Here is a 24,190-nt window from a genome sequence, read left to right on the forward strand (position 1 = left end):
CTCTTCCACCGTGAAGTGATCATCTTTTCAAATCTTATCAAAAGTGGAAAAAAGATATGATCCTATCTCTAAGTGAACCTAGAACACCCAAACTTGATATTCCTATCGTTTTTGAGAAGGAAGTTCTTCCTTTGAAAGATAAAACTGATGTCTTTTCTCAAGAAGATTCCCAACCCATCCCTATGGATGTGACTATGTCTATGTCTAATAAACTTTCTAAAGGTAGACCTATACCTCCTCGTCATGATGGACTTGGTCTCCTTCCTAAACCAGATATTCCTCCTTTATATGGAGCAGTTCCTCCTCCTTCCTCTTATAGAGAGAATAGATCTTCCTCTTCTCCTATTATTGAACCTAAGAGACCACAACCTAAACACCCAAGTGATAAGGATGAGAACATTCCTCCTCCTCAATCTTCTCAACTTCCTACTAAGACTAGACGAAATCGTTCTGCACGTGAACACTGACGAAAGTGTCGTCTTAGAGCTTGTGCAACTGCTTCTCAAACTTTGCAATCCCCAAAAACACCTTCAGCTAGTATTATTCCATTTTCTCCTCAGCCGAAAATTGAGCCAAAATCTCCTAAACATAAGATGCATGATGGTCTTGATCCTGTGCGAGTTAAAGATCCTATTTTTATAAATCTTGATGCTAATATAGATGAAAATGTTATTCATGATGAAAATGTTACTCCTCTTCATTCTGATAGTGAATATGAATATGTTGATGTTGATAACCATTTATCTAACGAATTTTCTAAAGCACTTATCCTAGCTCCTAGACAAGAACAATGTGGCTTGGAACATGAACATAGCCCTTGTTTGGATCTTGTGATAGCTCCATCTACTGTGTTGGATGTTCCTCCTCTAGCGTGTTTCCTGCCTTCCCAAAATATTGATCAGCAAGATCGGGGGGTGGATGACGTGCTAGACTAGTTTCATTAGCATAGCAGACTCTCTCCTCCTCTCTTGATCTCTTTTGTTACTTCTTCTATGTGTTATTCTCATTCTTCTATTTGTTGTCCTTAGTGTTGTCTACTTGAGGACGATGCAAAGCATTGAGATCTCTTTTGGTCTCTCTCATGTTGACTCAAAAGACACATGTGTTCCCTTCTTTTAGGTGACTTTCCTTGATTGGGGAATGAAGAAAAATTATGCATACATACATATGATATACATGAATTATCATATAGCATACTGACCCCAAGAAAAGCGAAGTAACCTTGTGCTTTGTGTTTTGTGTCTATTATCCTTGGGCTTATCTCACACTTGGGGGCTAAATCCTTGTGATAATGTGCTCCTTTACTTTCTCATTTCTTATGTGTATCACTACCTTAAAGCAATCACCCCCGATGAGGCGTGTGTGATCACTTTAACGTAGGGGGGTATACACCCCGTTCATATCTCTTCAAGATACTTGAAAATTTCTTGGCGAACTTAGCTTTGCCTTGAAAATTTTTGGTATTTTTCTTACATGACTCATAGTGAGGGAACCTTACTACTGATAGTCATGGTTCTCCCTCATGATCTTCCCTTTTACTTTGTCAATCAAAGTCATAAGATCCTTAGTCCACTGGAGGCTTGGTGTATCTTGCCTCCTTGACGTGGTGAAAGTTTTTCAATGTTGTTTCCTTGTACTTTACCGGAAGTATGGGCGTACGCTTATACTCCCGCTAAAGTGGGGGCTAAATGTAGCATCCTAAAATTGCGACACTTGCAATTTCGACTGCATTTGGGTCTTCACGATGGCGGTGCAACGTTGAACCTGAATGGAGACCTTGAAACCTGTTTGTGACATCAAAAACTGCATTTTTCTGCACCTTGGCCTGATCCTTCCTTGCACCCTGCTGTCCCGGGAGGTGGGACCATGGCGCCCAGCGCCCTGGTCCCTGGCGCCTAGCGCCCTGGTCCCTGGCCCTATTTTGGGCTTGGTCTCTTGTTGGGCATTGGGTCTTTAAGTTTGCAATTCAGAAAATAATGTTTCTAGGTCGGCCTAAGGTTGGAAAAATCAGTCTCCTAACCCTAATTGACAAGTATATAAACTACTTTTCCCCTCCTAGAAAGGGTAAGTAAGCAAGTGCAAAAGGCGGAAGCGATAGGCAAACATTCAAACATTCAAGCATTCAAGCATTCCTTCAAGCAATTGAACATTCTAGGCCTCCATTCAAGGCTAGGTGTTGCATTCAAGACAAGGATTCAACCATTGAAGAGGAGATCACTTACAACATACAACATACAACATCATTACACCTTCGCATGTAAGAATACAAACATTCTTACAACAAGGTATCAGTACTTGATTACATTACAAACATTTACATTTACAGCATTCTCATTTCTTGGTTAATTCCAAAACCGGGGTTTGACCTAAAGGCAAACCCCTAATCCCTAACCCCCCAATCGTCCTTTCTTTTCTGTGTGTAGGTTGCAGGTACGCGGATGTAATTGAAGATCTGGAATCCTTGTGCAGAGACGAACAGATCCCCCTTCGTTTCGCCGATTTTTCGAAGGACCGTGTGCACTCCGGGCGCCATCGTCCCGTCAACTTTCGCTCAAATTTGCAGAACAACATCATCTCCACATTTTACTACTAATTTCAGGTTCGTAGCTTCATCCTGTGTCCCTATCTCTGTCTGCAAGCGAATCTTTCCCACCTTTACATGCATTCCTAGTTCAATCATTCTATCTACATTCTTTACAAAAGAGGGTATCCTTGTTGTCTTAACCCTTGAAACTCATTTAGAATCCAGTCTTGCATTGTGTGGGATTGGATCTTGTGGGTTTCAACCCCTCTTTTGAATGTAAAGTCTCTCCTAAGTGAAAACTGTCAACCCTAGTGACCTCCTTTCTCTCTCCTTGGAGTGGGGGAACACCTGGGGTTCGATTTTCCGCTTTACAACTCTATCCCCTCTTCATTGTCCTCTGGTGCAACAACAAAATAGACATGTCCTGTGCACAAAACAATTTTATTTTAATATTTAATGAGAAATAAAAACAAAAATATACACTGTAAGATTTCATAAATTTATGTACTATTTAATAAATCAAAACAAATTTCAAAAATAATTTTACCTTGTTGTATAAGATCTGAAATGTGATCATAGTCATTTGATGCAAACATTTGATCCATATCTTCATCAATTCTTTCATGTAGATCATTTGCATCTATGGGTGTCAATGATTTTTGTTGCCATTCTTCAACCCATTCCTTATTCTCACAAAATTCCCAATCTCCGGAAACACAAAACTGACAAAAGCAAGCAAGTTGCCTTGTGAATATAGTCCATGTGTTTGAATTAGAACTCTTAAATGAATGCCATTTAGCTAATCCAATGATGGTATTACAATCATGCCGAATAGGAATACTATCTTCCTCTATCAATCAGAAGAAACGTCGAATTGCAGAGTTTTCAGTTGATCCTTTTGACAACTTTGAATTGCACCAATCTACAACTGCACAAGCATCTCTAAATTTCACTGCATCCTTGAATTTCAATTGTTCTCTAGCAAGAGCTCTTTTTATACAGGCACCGGCTCCATCGTGTTCCCCCTTACCATGTCCCGCTTCAAAAAAACTCCATAAATGTTGGACATTGGTTATCTTGTGAACTTTGCATAGCCAATAAAACATTCTTGCATTTTTGAATTGTCCAGTGCAGTTATTTGACCATATCATATGTTGTTTCATGTCAATTTCTCTTTCCTTAATATTATCATAAAATACCTCGAAGCAATGTTGAACAAACTCTAAAGAGTGTAATCGATTATTGCTAACATAGAAATGATACTCCCTCAAAAATTTTATGTTATCTTCTGTACTGTCATGGTCACATCTATATATAATGTGCACATATATGGCCACTTGCACTGAGTTGTAGTATTGTGATTGAGTTTCCTCTTGTGGTTATAGAGTATAGTTTTCTGCAAAATCCACAACTGATACTATTGTTCCAACTGGAAATGTGTTCTTGCATATGTGAAACTGTCCATCAAGCCATCGAACATGTTGGGAATGTTTCACATATTTTGGAACAATATGAGTTTTAAACTCACTAATAAATGCATTCACACTATTATGTTCTGTAATCAATTCTAAACGTTTCCCCATCTTTCCATCCTTTAGAGGATATTCTATATTTTTAAATCTCCTAACATCAACCATTTTTTGTCCAAACTCAGATGAAACATGTTCATGCAAACATTCACCTATCGAAGAATAGTTCCCACATAAATTGCAAAGGCCATAAATGCATGAACTGGAAAGAAATAATTGTTCATTAGGTGGTTTACAAAATAAACTTCCAATAAAATCTTTTATAGTTTCAGGTGGAACATAAACACCACAATCCTGCACAAGATCATTACCATGCAACATACAACGTATATATCGAAAAACATCATAATAGTAACGAAACTGAACATGAGTTTTACAACAACAAGATATTCTTTGTTTATTGATTTTAACATACTAGGGTTTGCATTTTTCAAATGATCTTTGACTAATTCGTAAATTCATTAACATAGATTCATCACTAAATTTTTTAAAGAATTCAGTTTGAGTCATGTCAAGAAGATGTTTTGGATGAGGATTATGAATTTTTGATCCCACCCTTAACTTTAAAACATCTCTAGCATTTGATGAAACTCTAGTGTTATCATGCCAAAGTTTTGCAATTAATTGTTTAGTTTCATCATTTAATTTCATGTCCGACCTTTGAAGTCTACCACTAAAACTCCAACAATGGTTTAGTGGATCAATTTCAATTGTGTCTCTTCTTTTGGCCGCTCTTGACAAGGTTCTACGATGTAAGTTCAAATAGCCACTTATATCACTTAACATTCTTTTACTAACAATCATTTTGTCAACTATAGCAGTCATTATAACTCTACGTGCTGCATTCTTATCTTTAGATCGACTTGATTTTCCTATAGAATCGATGGCATTGGCAACAGTAGATACAACTTGCTTATATGATTCATCTTTTCTTTTTGGTTTTGCATAAATACCTATTTTTTTCATGACTTTACGCATTTTTAACATTTTTATTAATTGTAGCATTAATTGACATTGGAATCCTAACTTTTTATTATAGAAAAATTATTTATATAATCTGTTCGCATGTGTTCTGATTTGCCTCCCAGAAACTAACCCATTAAGATTATCTAGCACATTGCTATCAATAGTAAACAAATTACATTCATTTTCTTTCAGAGAGGGTGGTGTAATATTTTCAATTTTTATTTCTTTTCATATTGGTGTATGAAATTTATATCTAGCTTCATTTAAATCAACAATTTGATTGGCATCATAGTCATCGAGATTTAAAAACATATCAGGATTCGCATCCACATCAACATTTGCATCAACAGTCATACTCGTGTGTTGTTCTACATTTCTTGCATCCATCATGATGTCTTCAATGGTCTCATCTACAATGGGCACTGAACTAGATACTTCAGAAGTGTTATTCAATTGTCGTTGGTGTGATCTTCGATCTCTTTGGCATTTTGCCGCCTTCTCTCTTTGTGCTTGAATTTCATCCACTATCATTGTCCTCTTTTTTTTCTTTTGACGTTGCTTAGAACCCATTTTTACAAACTTGTCTTCAAAAAATAATATCTTTTTACTGAGTTCTTCAAAAAATCGTGTAAAAAATATTAAAAAGTACTGCCCAATGATGTAAAAAATCTTTGTCAGTACGGATTTCAATGATAGTGTGGTAAATTGATGTAATCTATCTTTTTTTTTACACCCGTTTTTAAAACGGGGGCCCGTTATTAAATCCAATGGGCAAAAAATGGAATGGGCCCCCGTTTGAGAAACGGGCCCCCGTTTGAGAAACGGGCCCCCGTTTATAAAACGGGGGCCCGTTATGTAAAATTTGAATTCACAACCCACTACTTGCCTCGGGATTAGGCCCGGGATAGGCCTGGGATGGCCACACTTGAGACATGAACCTGCAAATTCAAAGCTCCATGAATGAAAGCACAAATATGATGAAATGAAATAGTTTACGTGCCTCTAATCAGAGAATTTTTATACGAAATTGAAACCCATTTCAGATTATACTGTCTAGATTCTAAATATGTAAATTAATTTAAAAATTGATTATTTTAACTATTTTTCATTTAATTTATACTAAATCAGGTCCATAAATTTGAAATATTAACTAATTTTCTTAATTTAATAACTTTTTTATTTTAATGAATTTTGAAAAAAAAATTATATGTCATCAATCTACACAAAATTAGTTTCTATTTAAAAAAAAAAATTCAAAAAATGCTAAGTTTACGTCAAATTATGTGGGTTGTACATGTCAAATTTTTAAAAAGATAATTACGACCATTAAAAAATTAATTAAAAAAATATATATTTAAAAAAAAAATACAGAAAAATATGCTCATCAATCTTCAGTGTGTTACAAACCATTTCCAAAACAGTTTGAGAAAATAATTTTAATTGTGTCAAAAAGTGTGGGTTGTACACATGCATGGTATGGTCCTGAAACAAGCATTTTTAAAACATAGTTTTTAGAACTCCATTCAAAAAGTTATTTGTTATTATGTGGGTATTAAAATAAATTACATATTTGAAAAGTACACTCAGAGAGCTATCTTTTATATTACTAACTTTTTCTAAGATTCAATCTCTAAGTGTTTCAAAATTTAAGCTCAAATGAGACAAAATCTGAAAAACAGGGAAAACACTTCCACTTTTTGGCCAAAAAGTGGACTCATCTTCTTGCACTGACCCAGATACCTAAAATTGTCATGTCTAATTAAATAAATATTTTTATTTATTTAATCATTTTATCCTAATTCTTCTATTAATTAAATAAATCTTTAGTTATTTAATTAATTCATTTATCATCTTCTAGCCTTATTTCTCATTTAAATAAATACCTTTATTTATTTAAATTATCCTTTTCCTGAATTAAATAAATACTTTTATTTATTTAATTGATCACACTTCCTCTATTAATTAAATGAATCTTTATTTATTTAATTAATTCATTAGCCTTTTCTACCTATGACACATGCCATCCATCTCTTAATTCCTACACTACCTACCCTTTTATTATTTTATTATTTCTTTAACCTACCCTCTAATCCTAGCCAACCATTTATCTTTTACACCTCTTAATCTTATCTCTCCATTTCTTATAGTATTCTCTATATAAGAGGATGCTCCTTTCATTATCAATCTCTCTGAATCATTCTACTACCCTTCCTTCAAGCCTTCAAGCATTCTAGCATTCAAACTTCCATATGCGATCTAGTTATCAATCACATTTCCGTTCTTTGTTGAGCTCTTCTGGACACATAAAATCTGAGAGAAAATATATCAAGCAAGATCAATGGAGATAAGAAGAATGGAGATCCAAACCCTGTTGGACATATGATGGTATCATCTTTGTGATTTTGATTGATTTGTATTGTCTTAGGTAATCTTCATATGTTATGGTGGATCCCTGTTGTTGTTAGGCTAGGGTTTTATGGTTGAATCTATTTTAGTCTTTCAATATTGTTGTTCCATTATCCACTTTCACCATAAACATTTTGGCACGCCCGGTGGGACATGGATTTTTGTTAGATCTATATTTTTTTTATGGTTTTCATAACTATATACTGTTGTTTTGTAAAACAATTTGGAGAATAAACTTGTGCAGCTAGGGTTTTGGACACAACATCAAGATCTAGGAGATATTTGATCCGATCTCATAAACGGATAAAAAAGTTTGCACAAAAAATTGTTGATAGGTTGAAGATAGTATCGAGAGCTCTCAATCCGAAATTTAGAATTTTTGGAGCACATTTGCATTTTTTATGAATTTTCATAAAAAAATTAATGTTGAGAGTAAATGAGAGAATTTTTAGGATTTTCTTATATTTTTGGAAATTTCTCATATTTATACACAAGATGTATTCTTTGTGATTTTAATTTTAATGCAAAATATTTCCTAAAATATCAGATCTTTCAAAATTAGGGTTTTTCATTATTTTGATCAGATCTCACAAAAAGCTTTGAATTTTGGCATGGAATTTTTTTTGCAAGTCAAAAATAATATCAAAAGCTTTCATTCCAAAATCCGGAATTTTTGGAGCATATGTGCATTTTCTATGAATTTTTAATGTATTTTCATAAAAAATTAATTTTGAGACCCAATGAGAGAATTTTTTGGATTTGTTTACAGTTTTGGAAATATCTTAGAATTATGTACATGATCTATGCTTTGTGATTTTAATTTCAATACAAAATATTTCCTCAAAATGTGGATCTTTAAAAATTAGGGTTTTGCCTTATTTTGATCATTTCTCACAAACTGCTTGTGATTTTTTATGTAATTTTTGTATATGGGTTTGGAAGGCTATCAAGAGTGTCCAGTAATAATTTCAAATTTTTTGGATCAATTTTGCGTTTTATATGAAATTTTTATGATTTTTCATAATTTTTGGAGCAACTTAGCAATTTTTTTGGATTTTCTTACATTTCTGGAAATGTCTTGAAATTTTACAGGTGGTCTTTTTTTAATGATGAATCAGATCTTTTAATTTGTCAAAAAATGCATTGTTGAAAGCCCCTATTTCACAAAGTCTTTTGGATCAAAAATTTACCTAACTTGTGTGCTTGCAGGAGGAGGGGTATTATTGCAAAACTACTAACAAATCTTTGTTGCAGAATTTTGGCAAGGGTTTCTTTTGATTTTCATTGTGTGCCTTATTTTCATAGATTAACAAACACTTCAATTAGTGCACTAAAATTGAACTAGTGTCTTTTGTGTCTTGGGCAGTAGGCTCTTTTGTGTTAATCTTTAAAGGGCCTATCTCTTTGTGTGGTCATTAAGACTACTAGTGAGGAGAGAACGACCCAAATAATAGCAAGGAGAACCCACCTCTTCCGAACCACTATAAATAACTGTATCCATGGTGAAAGTCATGGGTAACCTATGTTGATTAGTTCATACTGACACTATCTCTCCCCATAAACCCGTTTGATCAAATTTATTTGATCATTTGTAGGGCATAACCCCTACCAGCTGGGAGCCTTCTGTATTTACAGAGATGAAAGTGCCGCATGTATGGCCACATGAGTGAATGCCCTTACTAGCACCTTTTTGTTTTAGAAAGCCAAAATCCTTCTAGTTGATGGGACAAGAGGTCGAACCTCTGAAGCGGCCCACACACATACGATTCTTAATAGAGATACAATGTTCACAAGGAGGAGTCTTGATGAGGACTGGTGCTTGGCTGCCCCAAAGAAGTTAGTGCTGAGGGTGGAGCCAATGGGGTCAAGCATCTAAGTATCCACTTTGAATAGCATAGCCTCGGGGGAAACACCATGTGGGATCAACAACTATTCTCCTGGACAACCTTAGGAATTGTGCTTGTCTTCATTTAAGAATTCAAACATTCAAGATCAAACATCAAAATATTGTGTCTTTTGTGTCTTCAAGTGTTTGCAAAACATTTTTTTACATCAAACAACACACTTTCTTTGAGTCATTTTGAGTCCAAACACTTGCAAAAATTAAGTCATCATCAACATTGTGTCATCTTGTCACGAAAAACAATCAAAAATTCAGATTTGGTCACAACAATAAATTCACAAATTGAAAAAAATTGCACTCATATTTTAGAGCCCCGTCTGTGAAGTATATAGGTACGTTTGTGTTCAGTATTGGCAAAATTTACAGTCCAACAAAAAAGAGCAATCAGTTTCAGGATTCTTGAGCTTCCTAGGTTACTTCTCTAGGTTTTCATCTAGCACTCAACCTATCTTTGGGTCTCACAAAGTTCATCATTACATTACACCTTGCATTACATTCATATTTGTCTAAACTTGAGTCAAAAGGTCACTTGCTTGTCCTCATCTTGCTTTGTCAACACACTACATACAACAATATTTTGTTAAGTGGTCCCTCATTAAAGTCTATCACCTTTGGGTCTCATTTGATCTTACTTAGAGTCAAGGTCAACTTACCTCATCAAGAAAATCTATCATCTCTTTGGAAGCCACACCTACTCTACTACATACATACTTGATCTTACACTTTGGACATTGCAAGTACACCTCAGATTCATTCACATTTCATCCAATTCTTGGTCTTCCATACTCTTTCTATCTTCATCTAGTCTCACACATCTTGGTCAATTCCTAGTCAATGGATGAAACTCGTTCCCAAAAATCTAGAAGAGAAGCTAAAGAGGCTCAAAAATCTGCAAACATGAGTGCCTATGAGTATGACAATGATATCTTTTTCAATACTGATCATACCACATTACTTGACATGGACGCTTATAGAAACATTCAAAATGTTGAAAACATGAATAACACAAACAACAATGATACACACAATGATGATGTGGACAACATTTTTTTACATTCAGCAGAAGTGGAAGACTCCATCATGGATCCCCATTTTAATAGATTGGTTGAGGAAATCATGAGAAGAGATAGAAAATATTTCTTACAAGTGATGGCACAAAGTGGAGCCAAGATACCTCATGATTTTGACATGTCTCAAATAATGGAACATCCACCTTTGCAAGAACCTCAACTCAACATGGATCAAAGGAGACCTAATAGTGGAAGCAATAAGAAGCCATATTTTGTGCCTGAGTCACCATCATCCTTGTTCCAAAAACCTGAAAAACACATGGTCAAGCTTATGATACTCACCTTTGCAGACCATTATGGAAGTCTTATGCAGAAAAATATACTTAATCACATACCAATGCTAAGGACCAACCTCAAAAGCAATTGGAATTCCAAAGACATGCTCAAAATTTGGACACAAGAAAACCCCGTGTCAAATTTGGGGGCACTACACAAGAACAAAATCATGGCATGCCTATAGAATATGATATGCATGGACAAAGAAGATATTCCATTCCTCATCATGACTCCATACCAAGTGGTCCCTATACGCAACATCATTAAAGACCTCCTCCATATGAACATGTGTATGATCAATATCATCCATATATGCAATACCCTCCTCCTTTACCCAGTGGATCAGGCATGGGATATGGTCCAAGAAGTCGATCTCCATCTAAGAACAATTTGGAACAACAAATAAAGGAATTGCAAAAGAAAATGGAGGACATAAATACACCAAAGCCAACCTATACAATGACAGACATATGTCCCTATCCATTTGACAAAAGCATTCCAATGCCTCCTTTTCCTACATATTTTGTGACACCAAAGTTTGATAAGTACAGAGGCAAAGGGGACCCTAAGGCACATATAAGATAGTTTTTTACATCTTGCATTGAGGCAGTAGCAGAAGAGACATATCTGATGAGATTATTCCCATACATTTTGATCAAGTCTTATATAGGATATATCGTTCTTGAAACTAGACGCTTTGATCATCTTTGTCTTATATAGGAGGTGTTATTCCTAAAACCAGACTTGCTTTCAATCTTATCAATTCTATCAATCCATTTTATCTAATCCATTGTATCATGTCTTATACAGGATGTATCTTTCCTAAAATCAAATGTTTTGATCAGGTCTTATACAGGATATATCATTCTTGAAACTAGATGTTTTGATCATCTTTGTCTTATACAGGAGGTGTCATTCCTGAAACCAGACTTAATCTCAATCTAATCAATCTTATCAATCCAATCAATCTAATAAATCTTATCAAACCCATGCATGTCATCAACTATCCACTCTTTTATCTTTCAAATAATATTCTTCTTCTTTCGAGAGACCATCCATGCCTTTGGTGCACAAACAATCTCCCGAGGGGGCATTATCATATCAAATCTCCATATCAGTTTCATATTCACACCAGCTTCATATCGACTTTTCATATCAAGTCAATTCTTCATATCTGGGGCATCATATCAAATCTCGACATCAATTTATTATCAGTCTCATATCGACATCAATCTCATATCAACCGATCAGTTTCATATCAGTGTTTGATATCAAAATCAATTTCTCATATCCACAGCATCATATCAAAAATTTTGATGACAAATTGAGAGTTTTTCTTTGAATCAATATTTGGTCACATGTTAACTCAAAGAGGGGCAAAATGTAGACACCTAAAATTTGCACAATGAATTAAGTGAATTCTATTTATTTAATTATTTTTAATTTTTCTAATTAATTAAATTAAGATTTAATTAATATCCATATTCTTCTAATCGCCTTTTAATTAAATTCACATTTAATTAAAAATATCAATTTATCCCCTTTCCCATTTTAATTAAATCTACATTTAATTAAAATCTCCTGTGTATTTAAATAAATCTAAATTTATTTAAAGATCCCCCCACTTGCAAAATCCTACAAATGCAAGTTGCATCCCCTATTTGGCTAAAATGAATCTTTTATTTACCAAAAATTGCCTAGTTTACCTCACCCACTTGCATTTTCCTACATCTCCCACTTGCCTCCTAAACCCCTTCTAGATTCTTCTAATCTCTTCCAAATTAGCCTAACTCATCTCCTAGTTATTGTCACATTCCTAAGCAAAGGTAAGCCACTTCTCAAAGCCTCCAAAGTCTTTGAAATGCATTAAAGGCTTTATGTCTTCATCAAGCTAACTTGTTGAGCTCCCCCAAATTTGAAAGGACTCTTACAAATTTGTCCCCAAAGTCTTCCTAACCATTAATGGTTAACTCAACCTCCCTTCATGGTTAGAGACTTTCTCTCTAACTTAACTCTCAACTAACTCAAAGGCCTCATCAAACACTCATGGCTTTGACCCTAGTTATCCTATTAACCCTTGCACAAGAGTTCATCCCTTGGGTAAAGGCTTTATCCATTGGTTATCCACTAACCTAACCATAATGTTACCTCCTAAGGTAACCTTCATGTCTCCTCAGGCATTTAATGCCTCTTACATCTCCTCTCAAGCAACTTCTTGTTGACAATTGTCACCATTTCATTGGCGAAAATTGTAAACATGGATTGATTAACTTTCAATCCTAGCCCTTGTTGAGATTATTCAATCTCAACCCTCCATTGCCCTATTTTCCCTATAAATAGAGCCCATTCTTTCTTAAAAAAAAATCAAGTCTTTTGTGCATCAAACTTATAGTCATTTTGTAGGTTAAGGAGCTCTCTTTGTCATCTTCAAAGCATCAAGCACTCATATCATAGCATTTTAGTTTCATTTAGCTCAGATGCATATCTTTTCTTAGCTTAATTAACTCATATAGCATCATCTTAGCTTTCAATTTGGAACTCATCTAGATCTCAATCATCTAGTTTTGCATTTTCATCATCCCATCTTATCATTCACTAAGATCTTAGTTACATTCCATTTGGATCTTAGAATCATTTAAATCTCGTTCTTTAGGTTGTCATCTTAAAGAATCAAGTGCTCTTCCAAGCTGAGAGCCACCTTGAATCTTGAAGATCCTTGGAGATAGAGGAACATGGAGTGATTTTAAAGAGTTTAGATTCATTTAAATTTGTTTTGTTTTGATATCTAACCTCTAATGCAATATTTCATGTGTATGTTTGAATTGTTTTCTCCTCCTACAAGCTGATACCACATTCCAGGCATACAGGTATATCAACTTTTTTGAAATTCTTGAAACATGTATAGTTGTTATTTGTAAGGTTGTTGACCTTTATATTGTTGAACCTCAATTACTTTATCACTAGAAAGTAGACTTGTGGTCAAACAGTTTTAGAATGTCAATGACGTGTACAATCAAGAATGATTTTGGAATTTTTGGTTCGACTTAGAATTTGAGAATGAAAAGAAAGTAATGTACCATTGAGCTCTTCTTCTTGTGGGTTGTAATAACAATCAAAAGAGAAATGGAGAAATAATTAATTAAAATTTATCGTCATTTTGGTCAATTATTTTATTTATTTAAATATTTTAATGTCTATATTATATTTAAAAAAATTATTAGTTCTCAATAGTATTTTATTTTTGTTTGTTAATTTTTAATACATTGTTATTTGATGCTTATTATCTATTAGTCAAGTTTTTTCATGCATTCTCAATTTTTTGGATATTTTATGATTCAACTTTGATTGTATGTATTTAAATAAAATTGTTAACTTGAAGACTTCATTTTGATTCATATGATTTATCTAGAAAAAAATTTAATTTAGAAAATCATATCTTTTGTCTTTTACTTGTTGACTATGACTTTTTAATGAGGAGGTGAATTTATATCAAACAAAGCCAAATCTATTGTAGCTATAAACAAAACTAGTCTACTCATTGTTCTAGTTATGCCGAGAGACATCTACAATGACATACAAATATCTGTAAACAAAAAATTAATTTTGAATAAATTTGATGCGTAGATGACAAGTAAATGCATGCATGTTTCAGTTTCTCAATAAGTATTATTTTATTATTTTGAATAAAATAGAATCATAGTCACTTGTCTCTAAGTATATGAAACTCTTACATCTTTGTTGTACATCTATAATGAGAGTAAAAGAGTGCAGCATTATTCAGTTCCATATCCTTCTTGACAGCTAATAAACATTGAATGCAATTATATGATATCTCTCCGCAAGTTTTTACATATATATTTTCAGAATATAAACATACTAGTTTTAACCCAAACATATGTTCAACCGTTTATGTAAGTTACACACTATTTATGAAATATAATTAGACTGGCATTCTTTTGATGTCAAGATATGGCTATGAATATGCTTATTATTTTATTTATAAGGAGATATTGAGGGATCCCACTGAATTCTAATCATTCGAATGAGAGCTACATTAGAAGCCCGTCTCCAATTGCAAGTAGGGTAGTGGAAAATTTTGTAAGACAAACAATAGCTATGACTAGACACCTCTTTGGTTGTATATCAACATTAGATCTGGACTCTGAAAGATTGGGAATGAAGCCTCTTCTATTGTGTACATAACAGATTCTTCATTGTAATTAGACCTACAATAAATTCAAAAATTTTACCCATGCCTGCAGATGTAATCACACATCTAATTTCTTGAATCGGCAACAACAATATAAACGCATTCTTATTAATTTTTCTTATCATCACCATAGATTCGTCCAACCGTGAATGAGCGAGTCACATCTTTGTATTGACGTTAAATTTGTATTGACATGGCAGCAGCAGTCAGTCTTATAGGAGAGTGGGTCATCACTAAAGAGGAGAGATTCCTTTTATGTGTGGAGCTGCACAACATAGGATTATCAAATAGAAAACAGGGGAAGTTAATTTCTTCTTATGTTTTTGTAATTTTCTGCCAACATACGTAAATTAAATGTTAATTTAATGAAATGAATAACAGTTCATTCTGAAGCTGCTCCTTTCAGTGGGTTCTAAAAATTAATGATGGTTACAGGTACCGTCAAATGTTTGTTGGAACAGCAAAGTCAGATCCCAGGTGATGCTCAAGAGCGATATCAAGTTTTTCCAGTCACTATTGTGGGACAATGTTATTATTTTTTAAGGATAAATATGACACCATTTTCATCATCAATGCTAAGGAACGGACTAGATAATTGTTAGTAGTATTTACTATGTATTTTCAATTTGGTTCTAGTCTAGTTTAGAATGTAATGCACTCATTTTTTATTTTATTTTTTTGGTTTCTCACAAAATTTTAGCTACTAGTCATTCGTTAGTTGAATGTCAACATATTTCATATATTAATAAATAAATATTTTGACTAAGATTCTACTATTTATTTTAATTAAGTTAATAATCAATTAATTAACTATTATTTCATTAACGATGAGATATTTCCATTCATGCTGAAAGTTAAATCAATTAATCATCATTTTATGAACAAGTTTGAAATATTTTAATTGCCTCAAATTGCTCTAGCCTTTGATGCAGTGAGTTGAAAAGCCATTTTATCAAACTACTCAGACAAACAAAAACATACAGCGTGCCACAAATATTCATTTGCCATCCATTCCCTTGTGGAAACTCACATACAACAGGTCAGCTGATGTATGGTATATTGCTCATTGTATCTGTTAGGTTTGGACGTTTGGATTGTTTTAGCGAGTGTTATTGATCTTTGTAACTATTTGTTTTGTCGATTACTGTTGTTGGTTGCCTTCTTGCTTTATATCTTATTCATTTGTTTGATTCAATATAAAATAAAAAAATCTTTGTAATTTTTTTTTTATGCAGCTCTTTTTAAATTAAGATTATTATTTTTAATTGTATCAGTTTTGATCAATCAAAAAATAAAATAAATCAGATATCTTGTTAGTTTCGAAATTTTTGATACTCCCCAATATTTTCAAGGAACTGATATTCTAATGTTTTTTTCTGATATAGTTTTATAAATTGTCTTTTTATTGTCATAGCTTCCAGATTTATCTAGAAAGAAGATTTCAGCTCTGCCACAACTTCAATTAATTCAAAATCAGACTTATCAACTTCAGAATAGCTGCAATGTTAACCTGGTGCAGAGTGTTCCGCAATGTATCTTCATTGTAATGTCTATTGACTTGTTATTTTTCTTAGTTTGTGAAGGTTCTGAAATGTCTCTTCAAGCACTACCACCTGCTGGTCTGTTGTATTTATTTTCTTAAGTTGTAAGATAAATCTGTTATTGTGTATTTTAACTAAATGTATTTTTTCTTCCAGCTACATCTGAAATAACTGTTATTCTTTTTATTTCTACTTTATTCTAAATGTAATTTATTTAAGATTTTTTTTACTGTAAAGCTTTGTGGAAAGAGTGTGAGTTCTGCAGTTGTGCTTCTGAGCTTGACCGATACAGCCATTCAAATAATGATTCGACAGCGTACGGGCATTAAAATAATGATTCGACCCCCTGACATAATTTCCGAAAGTAAAAATTATAGTGACTCGGTCTACGCCAATATTAGCGTCACAAAACAGAGATTCAATCCCCCTTTGACGCCGCACTCTGGAACAGAAGACAAAATATTCGAGTTCATCTACGGTAATAAAGCTTACAGAAATGAAAAAATACTCTGTTCAAAAACAATATTTACGATTGCCTGCTGAAAAGCAGTATTAATGCATTACATTCCAGCTTATGAATGCAATTCTGTATTGGTCAAAAACAAAGTTTAGATAACCATAGACTAAAAGTGGGCAGTCCCCTCTGCAGTATCAGGGGAAGGCAAGCCCCCTGTTTTTTAATTTTGTGGAAGTCAAGTCCCCTGTTTGTTTGTTTTTTCAATTATATTGAAACAAAGAAGAATTTACAAACAGCATAGATTACAGAATGAGCTGCACAGCAGCAACAAAAACGAAACAGCCAGCACTAAAATTGGACAAATTAGAAACTGTAAGATAGCTAAAACATTCTGTAAGGTACAGAACTGCTAAAGCACAAGAATCCATAGTAACATCTGAAGCACAAGAATCCATAGTAACATCGCAATAGGTCCCTCAAATTAAAACAATTAGCAGAAATAACCAAAATCGACTCCATCATTGAGTCCTGAGCCCATCACACCTTAACTACGGAGATTGATTTGTATTTTCTCAACTACCTCTTCCATATAATTTCCACCTCTTGAACATTATTCAATTTTCGTAACAAATCTGGAAACTCTCTCACAAATGTTTCACGAACCTGCAGCTCTTTTAAACGGGTGGGTGCCTGATATTCAAAAGAAATTTAATCTTACCATTAATATAATGCACATCTAATTATACCCTTAAAATGAAGACTTATTTTTCAATGGGGAAGAACAAAATACCTGCCCATCGCTCTCCCACAATCTTTGGAAACGCCCACCGCTGATTCTTAAACACTTCAAGTTTTGAAGAGTAATCCATGGAGGAATGCTTGGGTTTATGTCTGAATTCGTGTCAAGTTCTGAATTCGTGTCAAGTTGAGGCCGATTCAGGTAGTCAAGCTGAAGCCAAAGTAGAGAAGTTTCAGAACTGTCTTCCGCTTCCCCTATAAAGTATGTAATTTGGCAATCCATGGATTTGTCCATAAAGGAATGAAAACACCTGCCTTTGATTTGGGCTAGGATGTTTTGGAATCCTTCTGATTCCTGCATCCACATAATGAAACTTACATTTACCCAATTTTGAAATTTAAAGGTCAACAAGAAAATGGAAATTTGGAGGAGGAGCAAGCATACCAATGATCTAAGATGTTGTTGGGGGTGCCACAAACGAAGAGGATGGCTCAGTTCTTTTGCCAATTCTCTTCCCAAGTCCCGCAGGTGGTCATGCATTCTGAAAGCAAACTCATCCTGCCTAGATTTCCATTTGACTTCCCATTCCAGGAAAGGCAGATAACTCACATTTTCCTCAATCAGACATTTCTCTTTTAGTGTTTCCAAAGCATGGTGACCGCTCCATCCAGATCCCTTCCAAATGGTCATGGCCGTGGTGATAGATTTGTCAATGAAAAAGCACGCTATGTCCATGAAAACCTGCTTTTGTTCATAATCTAAGGAATCAAAGCTTATCTTCAGGTTCTGCTTTATATCTCCAGGCAGAGCCTTACGGGCTTTTTTGATTGCTTCCTGCCAGTAATTCTGAGGTCTACGAGACACATGCCGCCCCAGAACTTGAAGAGAGAGAGGTAAGCCTCCACAGATGTTAATGAACTCCTGAACAAGATCCTCGAATCCGCTAGATGGACGGGGTTGATCAAATGCGTGCCAACAAAACAGTTCTTTCCCGTCTTCTCTATCCAACCCTTTTAAATGATAAGCTGTGTCAATTCCTGCACTTGTAAGGACCCCTACCTCTCGGGTTGAAATAATTACCAGATTATTACCAGGCCTGTTTAAGATATCCATGACTAATAGAGACTCTAACTGATCCACATGATCAATGTCATCTAAAACAATCAGGAAACTGAAAGAGCTGTTCCTTTCCAAATGATCTTTCAGTGAGCTTGCCCCTTCCTCACGGCTTAGAAAACTGCGATCTTCACAAAAGATATCTTTGAGGAGTTTACTTTGTAATAAGGGTAATCTACCTGTGCTCCAGGCTTCCCGAACGTCAAACAGAAAACTTGTTCTTGTATATTTTGACTTTTTTTGGTTGAACAGCTCTTTGGAAAGAGTGGTCTTCCCAACCCCACCCATACCGAAAATTCCAACGACATTAACTTTCTTGGTACCACAGTGGCTTTCAAAATCTTGAACAAGATCATCAAGGCACCGCCTTTCGAAATCTTTCACGAGCTTATGAAGTCCGACTGGATATTTGGCAACATGTAAACGTTTTGTCCTCTCTACTTCTTCCTTCACAACGGACACTATGTCTTTGCAGTCACTAGAATTGCAAAGAAAGAGGAATTTAATAATAATGAAATTTTGCTCATTGCAATTAACCTAATTTACTAGAAGAAAAGTATAGAAGTTGAGTCGCAAAGTAGATTGAAAAGGGGCAGAAAGCTTACTCTGAATTTTTGAATTCGTGGCCTGCGGTATATGAAACTTGTTGAAGGGCTTCCTTCCATTCCTTTATCTTGTCCAGATATCTCCCCTTCTGTTCATATTTCGTGAATGCGTCAGCGTATACTCCATTTTCTATGTGTCGCAGATCAGAAGGCTTCACTTCCAATGATCCCACTTGATAAAAAACAGGAATAATCTTGGCCTTAGTTTGCAACATAAGAACCAGCTCACGCAGACACCAATCTGACTCTGCATATTTTCCCGAAAAAATAGCAATATGCACTGAAGCAGATCTAATCGCTGCCTCAATGGTTGAAGGAAACGACTCTCCAAGTGCCTTCTCTTGCGAATCAAGAAATGCCCTTATGCCTAGCGCCGTAATAGAATTGTAAATTTGAGTAGCCAGAGTCTGTTTGACATCGGGGCCTCTGTGATTGATGAACACGTCAAACAGTCTGGAAGATTCTTCTACTTCTCGCCTTTTGTTGGTTCCAGGGAAAGGATTTTGTTGGTGAGATGAGGACGAAGAAGCCATAAATGCAAGGACAGGGCTGAAGCACAAAAGCCAAGCAAATCTCTGAAACGAGGGATAAGCTTTGAGGAAGAATGGAGTGAATTGGACTAGATCAAAGCCTGCATATAAATTGGATGCCACTGCATCGTCCGAGGAAACTATGGGGAAATGAAAGACACCTTTCCCTATTTTTTCTTACCGCAAAGAAAAAGTAACATGTTGACAGAAAGACGTAAGGCAGTTTGTCAGAGAGGCAAGAGGATTGGTCCACCCTCTTTCCTCGAAAGGACGGGGAAAGAAGACGGTACCTTCTACGCTGCTTCCTGATATCTAAGACAAATAAAACAAAACAATTAAAATCCTTAATGAGTTATCTATGTTCTTTCTGGGTGCTCTATGTTCTTTCTGGGTGTGATTGTGTACCCAGAAAGAACATAGATAACTCAAAGAATTAAAGATAGCAAGAAATTTTTACTTTAAATACCTAAAAATGGCAGGCATATGGAAATGCTATAGGAAAAGGTGGGGAATCTTTTTACTATGAAATTAAAATAATAACACATTGCTAATGGGTTCTTAGTTTGTTGGTGAAGTTGACAGGGTATGAATGAGTCTATAGAGATCAATTCTTGTTGAGTGCAATGTTCCAACATCAAATAGGGATGAGGTCAAAGATCATACCCTGGGTGAATTTGGCCGTATTGAGTGGCTAATAAGACTTTGTTGATGAAAAATCCTCCAAAAAAAAAGAAGACATGATAGCTTCATAACAACTCCCTTCAACAAGACGAGTAGGATGAAAAATCCTCCATAAAAAAAATAACACGTCTCTTCACAACAACTCCCTTAAACAAGACAAGTAGAGTTGTATACAATTATAAGGAAATAAATTTGTACCCGTGCTAGAAGGAGGTGTGATAATAATTTTATCATGTCTAAGTAAATAATATATTAGACTTTAATTTGATTTGTATATATAGAATAAAATTGTAATAATCTTATTAAATATTTTAAATAAACAAATTTTAGATTTGTGTATACTAACAAGATTTTTAAAATTCGAAAAGTTATTTTTTTATATTATACATAATATTAATAATTCAAATTCAACAAAGTTTGTAGAGAAAAATAAATTTAATGCTTTTTTATTGATAATGAAATCTAGAAATATATCAAGATATGTTGTAATCACAATAGGTAACAACCCAAAGCTACACTATTAAAATTTGCAAAAAACTACAAATAATAAAAACTGGGTGAAGATGAAATTTGCCACCATGAAAGGTCATTTACAACCTCTGAATGAGATCATCTTATGGGGCCAAAGTAATGCAACCATTCCCTGATTGGAGTTGACCTGCTGACATTTAGGAGTGGATCTGTTGTTCTCTTTTGTAATCTCTATAGGAGTTAATTTAGGAGGTGATTTCTCTATTTGGACCGTTGTTAGTTGGCAGTCTTCATAGGAGTTGATAGGTGTTTTCGATGAATAAAGAGGAGAGTTGTTTGCGTAGGAGGGAGTTAGTTTTTTCTTTGGATGTAATGATCAGTAGCAAATAATGAAAGCATAGAATAATATTTGCAGATATTCTTTTGTCTTTGTTCTATTATATTTTTTTCCTCTGTATTGCAGAGGACTAGTTCGTTGAATTGCAGGGTCAGAGTATCCTCTGCATCATTTTGGTATCAGAGCAATCTACGATGGCCCAGAGAGGGATTTGTATGCCCTGGGGAAGGAGAGGCGGGAGGAATGTTGGTTGTCAAAGAAATAATGTTGATGATTTGGTTAGAAGAATAGAAGCCATTGAGAACAGGTTGCACTTGGATGATTCTGAAGAGGAACTAGAGCATCCACAAAATGCAGCTAGGGCAGTATACCCTATGGAGAGGCTCATTGAAGCCATATCTAAACAAGGCTCCAAGGTGAAAGTTGACATTTATGAATTTAAAGGAGAACTCAATCCAGATTTGTTCTTAGACTGGATCCAAGAGTTGGAGTGTTATTTTGAGATGGAGAATATTGAGGATGATGATCATAAAAAAGTGAAAACTGCAGCGTCCAAGTTGAAATCCCATTTTGCTCTATGGCAGGAAAACTTGTAGAGTTCGAGGAGAAGACAAGGAAAGGACAAAATCAGGTTGTGGCCCAAGATGTTGAAACATATATAAGCTCGGTTCTTACCTTCTAACTATCAGCAAAGTTGTTTAGAGAATTTCAGAATCTAAGACAAAGAGATCAGTCAGTTCAAAATTATACTGAAAAATTTATGAGGTTTCAAATTCAGACAGATATTCAAGAGGATGAAGACCAAGCTACACCCAAGTACTTTAATGGATTAAGGTTTCAGCTACAGGATTATATAACCTTAGTGAAGTTACATACTGTGGATGAGGCATATAGATATGCCTTAAAAGTAGAGGAGAAATTGCATCAGAAAAACAAGTTAGCAAATAAGAGGAGTGAAAGTAACCCAGATCGAGGAAAAGGGAGTTCCTCCAAAGCTACCAAAGGAGAAGAACTTGAGGAAAGTGTGAAGCTTGAATTTTGAGGAAGAGGAGGTTTTAGAGGTAGGGGAAGAGGACGACAATTTTCTGAGGATTGGAAACCCTTAAAATACTTCATTTGCAGTGAAGCTCATAAAGTTCAGGAGTGTTCACTCAATCCTAAAGTTGTAAATCAATCCATGTTGATAGAGGAAGTGACTCAAGTTGTGGAACTAGAAGCTAAAACTGGACAGAACCTAATGATTTGAAAGACCTTGACAGTCGGAAACAAGAAATCTGCAGATGAGGATTGGAGAAGGAAAATTTTCTTTCGAACTAGATGCAAGTGTCAAGGAAAGGTATGTAAAGTGATAGTAGATGGTGGTTAAACATATAATCTAGTAAGTACTGAAATGGTGCAAAAGTTAAATCTTTCTTGTACTTCCAAATCTGAACTGTATAAGATCTCTTGGTTGAAGAAAGATCAAAGTGTGTTGATTAATAAATCTTGTTGTGTGACCTTTAAGATCGGACCCAATCAAGATAAAGTATTATGTGATGTTCTACCTATGGATGCTTGCCATTTATTATTAGGCAGACCCCGGTAGTATGACAAGCATGTAGTTCACCATGATAGGGAAAATACCTATGAGACACAACATGAGGGTCATATCCATATTTTGAAGCCTTTTAAAGAAGAAGAATCAACTAAAATGATAACACTATCATTATATATAATGAGTTGGAAAGAGTTTGTCAAGGAGTCTAAGAATGAGATTTGCTATCTGTTATACCCAAGAGGGAAAGAGAAATCTAATCAGCAAATTGTCCCAATAGAAGTGCAAAAAGTATTAAGCCAATTTTTTGACTTGATGCCAACTAATCTACTAGCTAGCTTGCCTCCTTCTAGGGGCATCACACATCAAATTGATCTTATTCCAGATGCTAGACTTCCAAATCAAGTTGCGTACAAATTGGCTCCTCTAGAAAATGAGGAAATGAAAAAATAGATTGTTGAATTATTAGAGAAGGGATTTATAAAGGAAAGCATGAGCCCATGTGCAACACCTGCTCTACTCTCAGTGCCAGGGATAACTTTAAGAAACCACCCCTCGGGCAAAAGTGTAAAATCTTGGCAAATCAGACATTATTTTTGGGGGGAAATTTTCATATTGATGGCGAAATTTATTTTCAAAGTAGGAAAAAAAATTATTTTGTATTGACGATTTTTCCCTAGGGTATGAAAAAATTACATAAAATTTTGGCGAATAATACCTTGTTCTGTGGGAAAAATATATATTGTAGGAGGGGAATATTTTTTCGTTTAAAGGAACAAATATATAATTGTATGGGCGAAAATTTTTAGTTCAAAGGAAAAATTATTTAAGTGTATTGGCGAATTTTATCTGCCAGTTGAAAATTATTTAATTTATTTGGCTAATATTTTGTTATTTATGGAAAAAAATAAATATTTTATTGGTGATTTCATGAATTCATTGCCATTAATAGACAAGGCACATCACATTGAGTCTGAACCCTGCACAACATATCGATAAGTATGGCCTCTTTGACACGTGAAGGGTGACACGTACCTAAAATCCATCAATGATTTTAAACTATTCGATGATCGTAGATCAATGGTTGAAGTTTTATTTTGGCCCAAATTTCTGAAGAGAACGTAGTTCAGCAGAAAGTGCCCAGAATGGAATTGGATTTAATAGACACATATTAAATGTCACAGTTGATAATGTTGGTCATTTAATATATGTCTAGTCACTAACTGCAATCCACTCTGTCTCCACGACTTCCAATGTGGTACTTGGTGTTGGTTTATAGTTGTTTCCAATTTCGC

General features: G+C 34.7%; 1 protein-coding gene across 1 annotated transcript; it reads right to left on the reverse strand.

Annotated features, from left to right (window-relative positions):
* Window positions 1-16,930: 16,930 nt before the first annotated feature.
* LOC131046477 (disease resistance protein Roq1) lies at window positions 16,931-20,280 on the reverse strand. The gene is made up of 4 exons (XM_057980238.2): window positions 19,343-20,280; window positions 18,066-19,215; window positions 17,673-17,975; window positions 16,931-17,572 (listed from the first exon to the last, which is right to left on the reverse strand). Exons 1-4 carry the CDS (start codon window positions 19,873-19,875, stop codon window positions 17,459-17,461), a joined length of 2,100 nt encoding a protein of 699 aa, XP_057836221.2. The 5' UTR covers window positions 19,876-20,280; the 3' UTR covers window positions 16,931-17,458.
* Between the last annotated feature and the right edge of the window lie 3,910 nt (window positions 20,281-24,190).

The sequence above is a fragment of the Cryptomeria japonica genome, chromosome 7 (genome assembly GCF_030272615.1).
Source record: "Cryptomeria japonica chromosome 7, Sugi_1.0, whole genome shotgun sequence".
In the NCBI taxonomy this organism is placed as follows: Eukaryota; Viridiplantae; Streptophyta; class Pinopsida; order Cupressales; family Cupressaceae; genus Cryptomeria; species Cryptomeria japonica.

Excerpts from the sequence above, each read along its gene's own strand:
- LOC131046477 (XM_057980238.2), bottom strand. The coding sequence starts at position 19,875 with ATGGCTTCTTCGTCCTCATCTCACCAACAAAATCCTTTCCCTGGAACC. Across the intron at positions 17,976-18,065 it reads AACAACATCTTAGATCATTG|GAATCAGAAGGATTCCAAAA; the intron begins GTATGCTTGCTC and ends ATGTGGATGCAG. Across the intron at positions 17,573-17,672 it reads TGTGGGAGAGCGATGGGCAG|GCACCCACCCGTTTAAAAGA; the intron begins GTATTTTGTTCT and ends TTTGAATATCAG.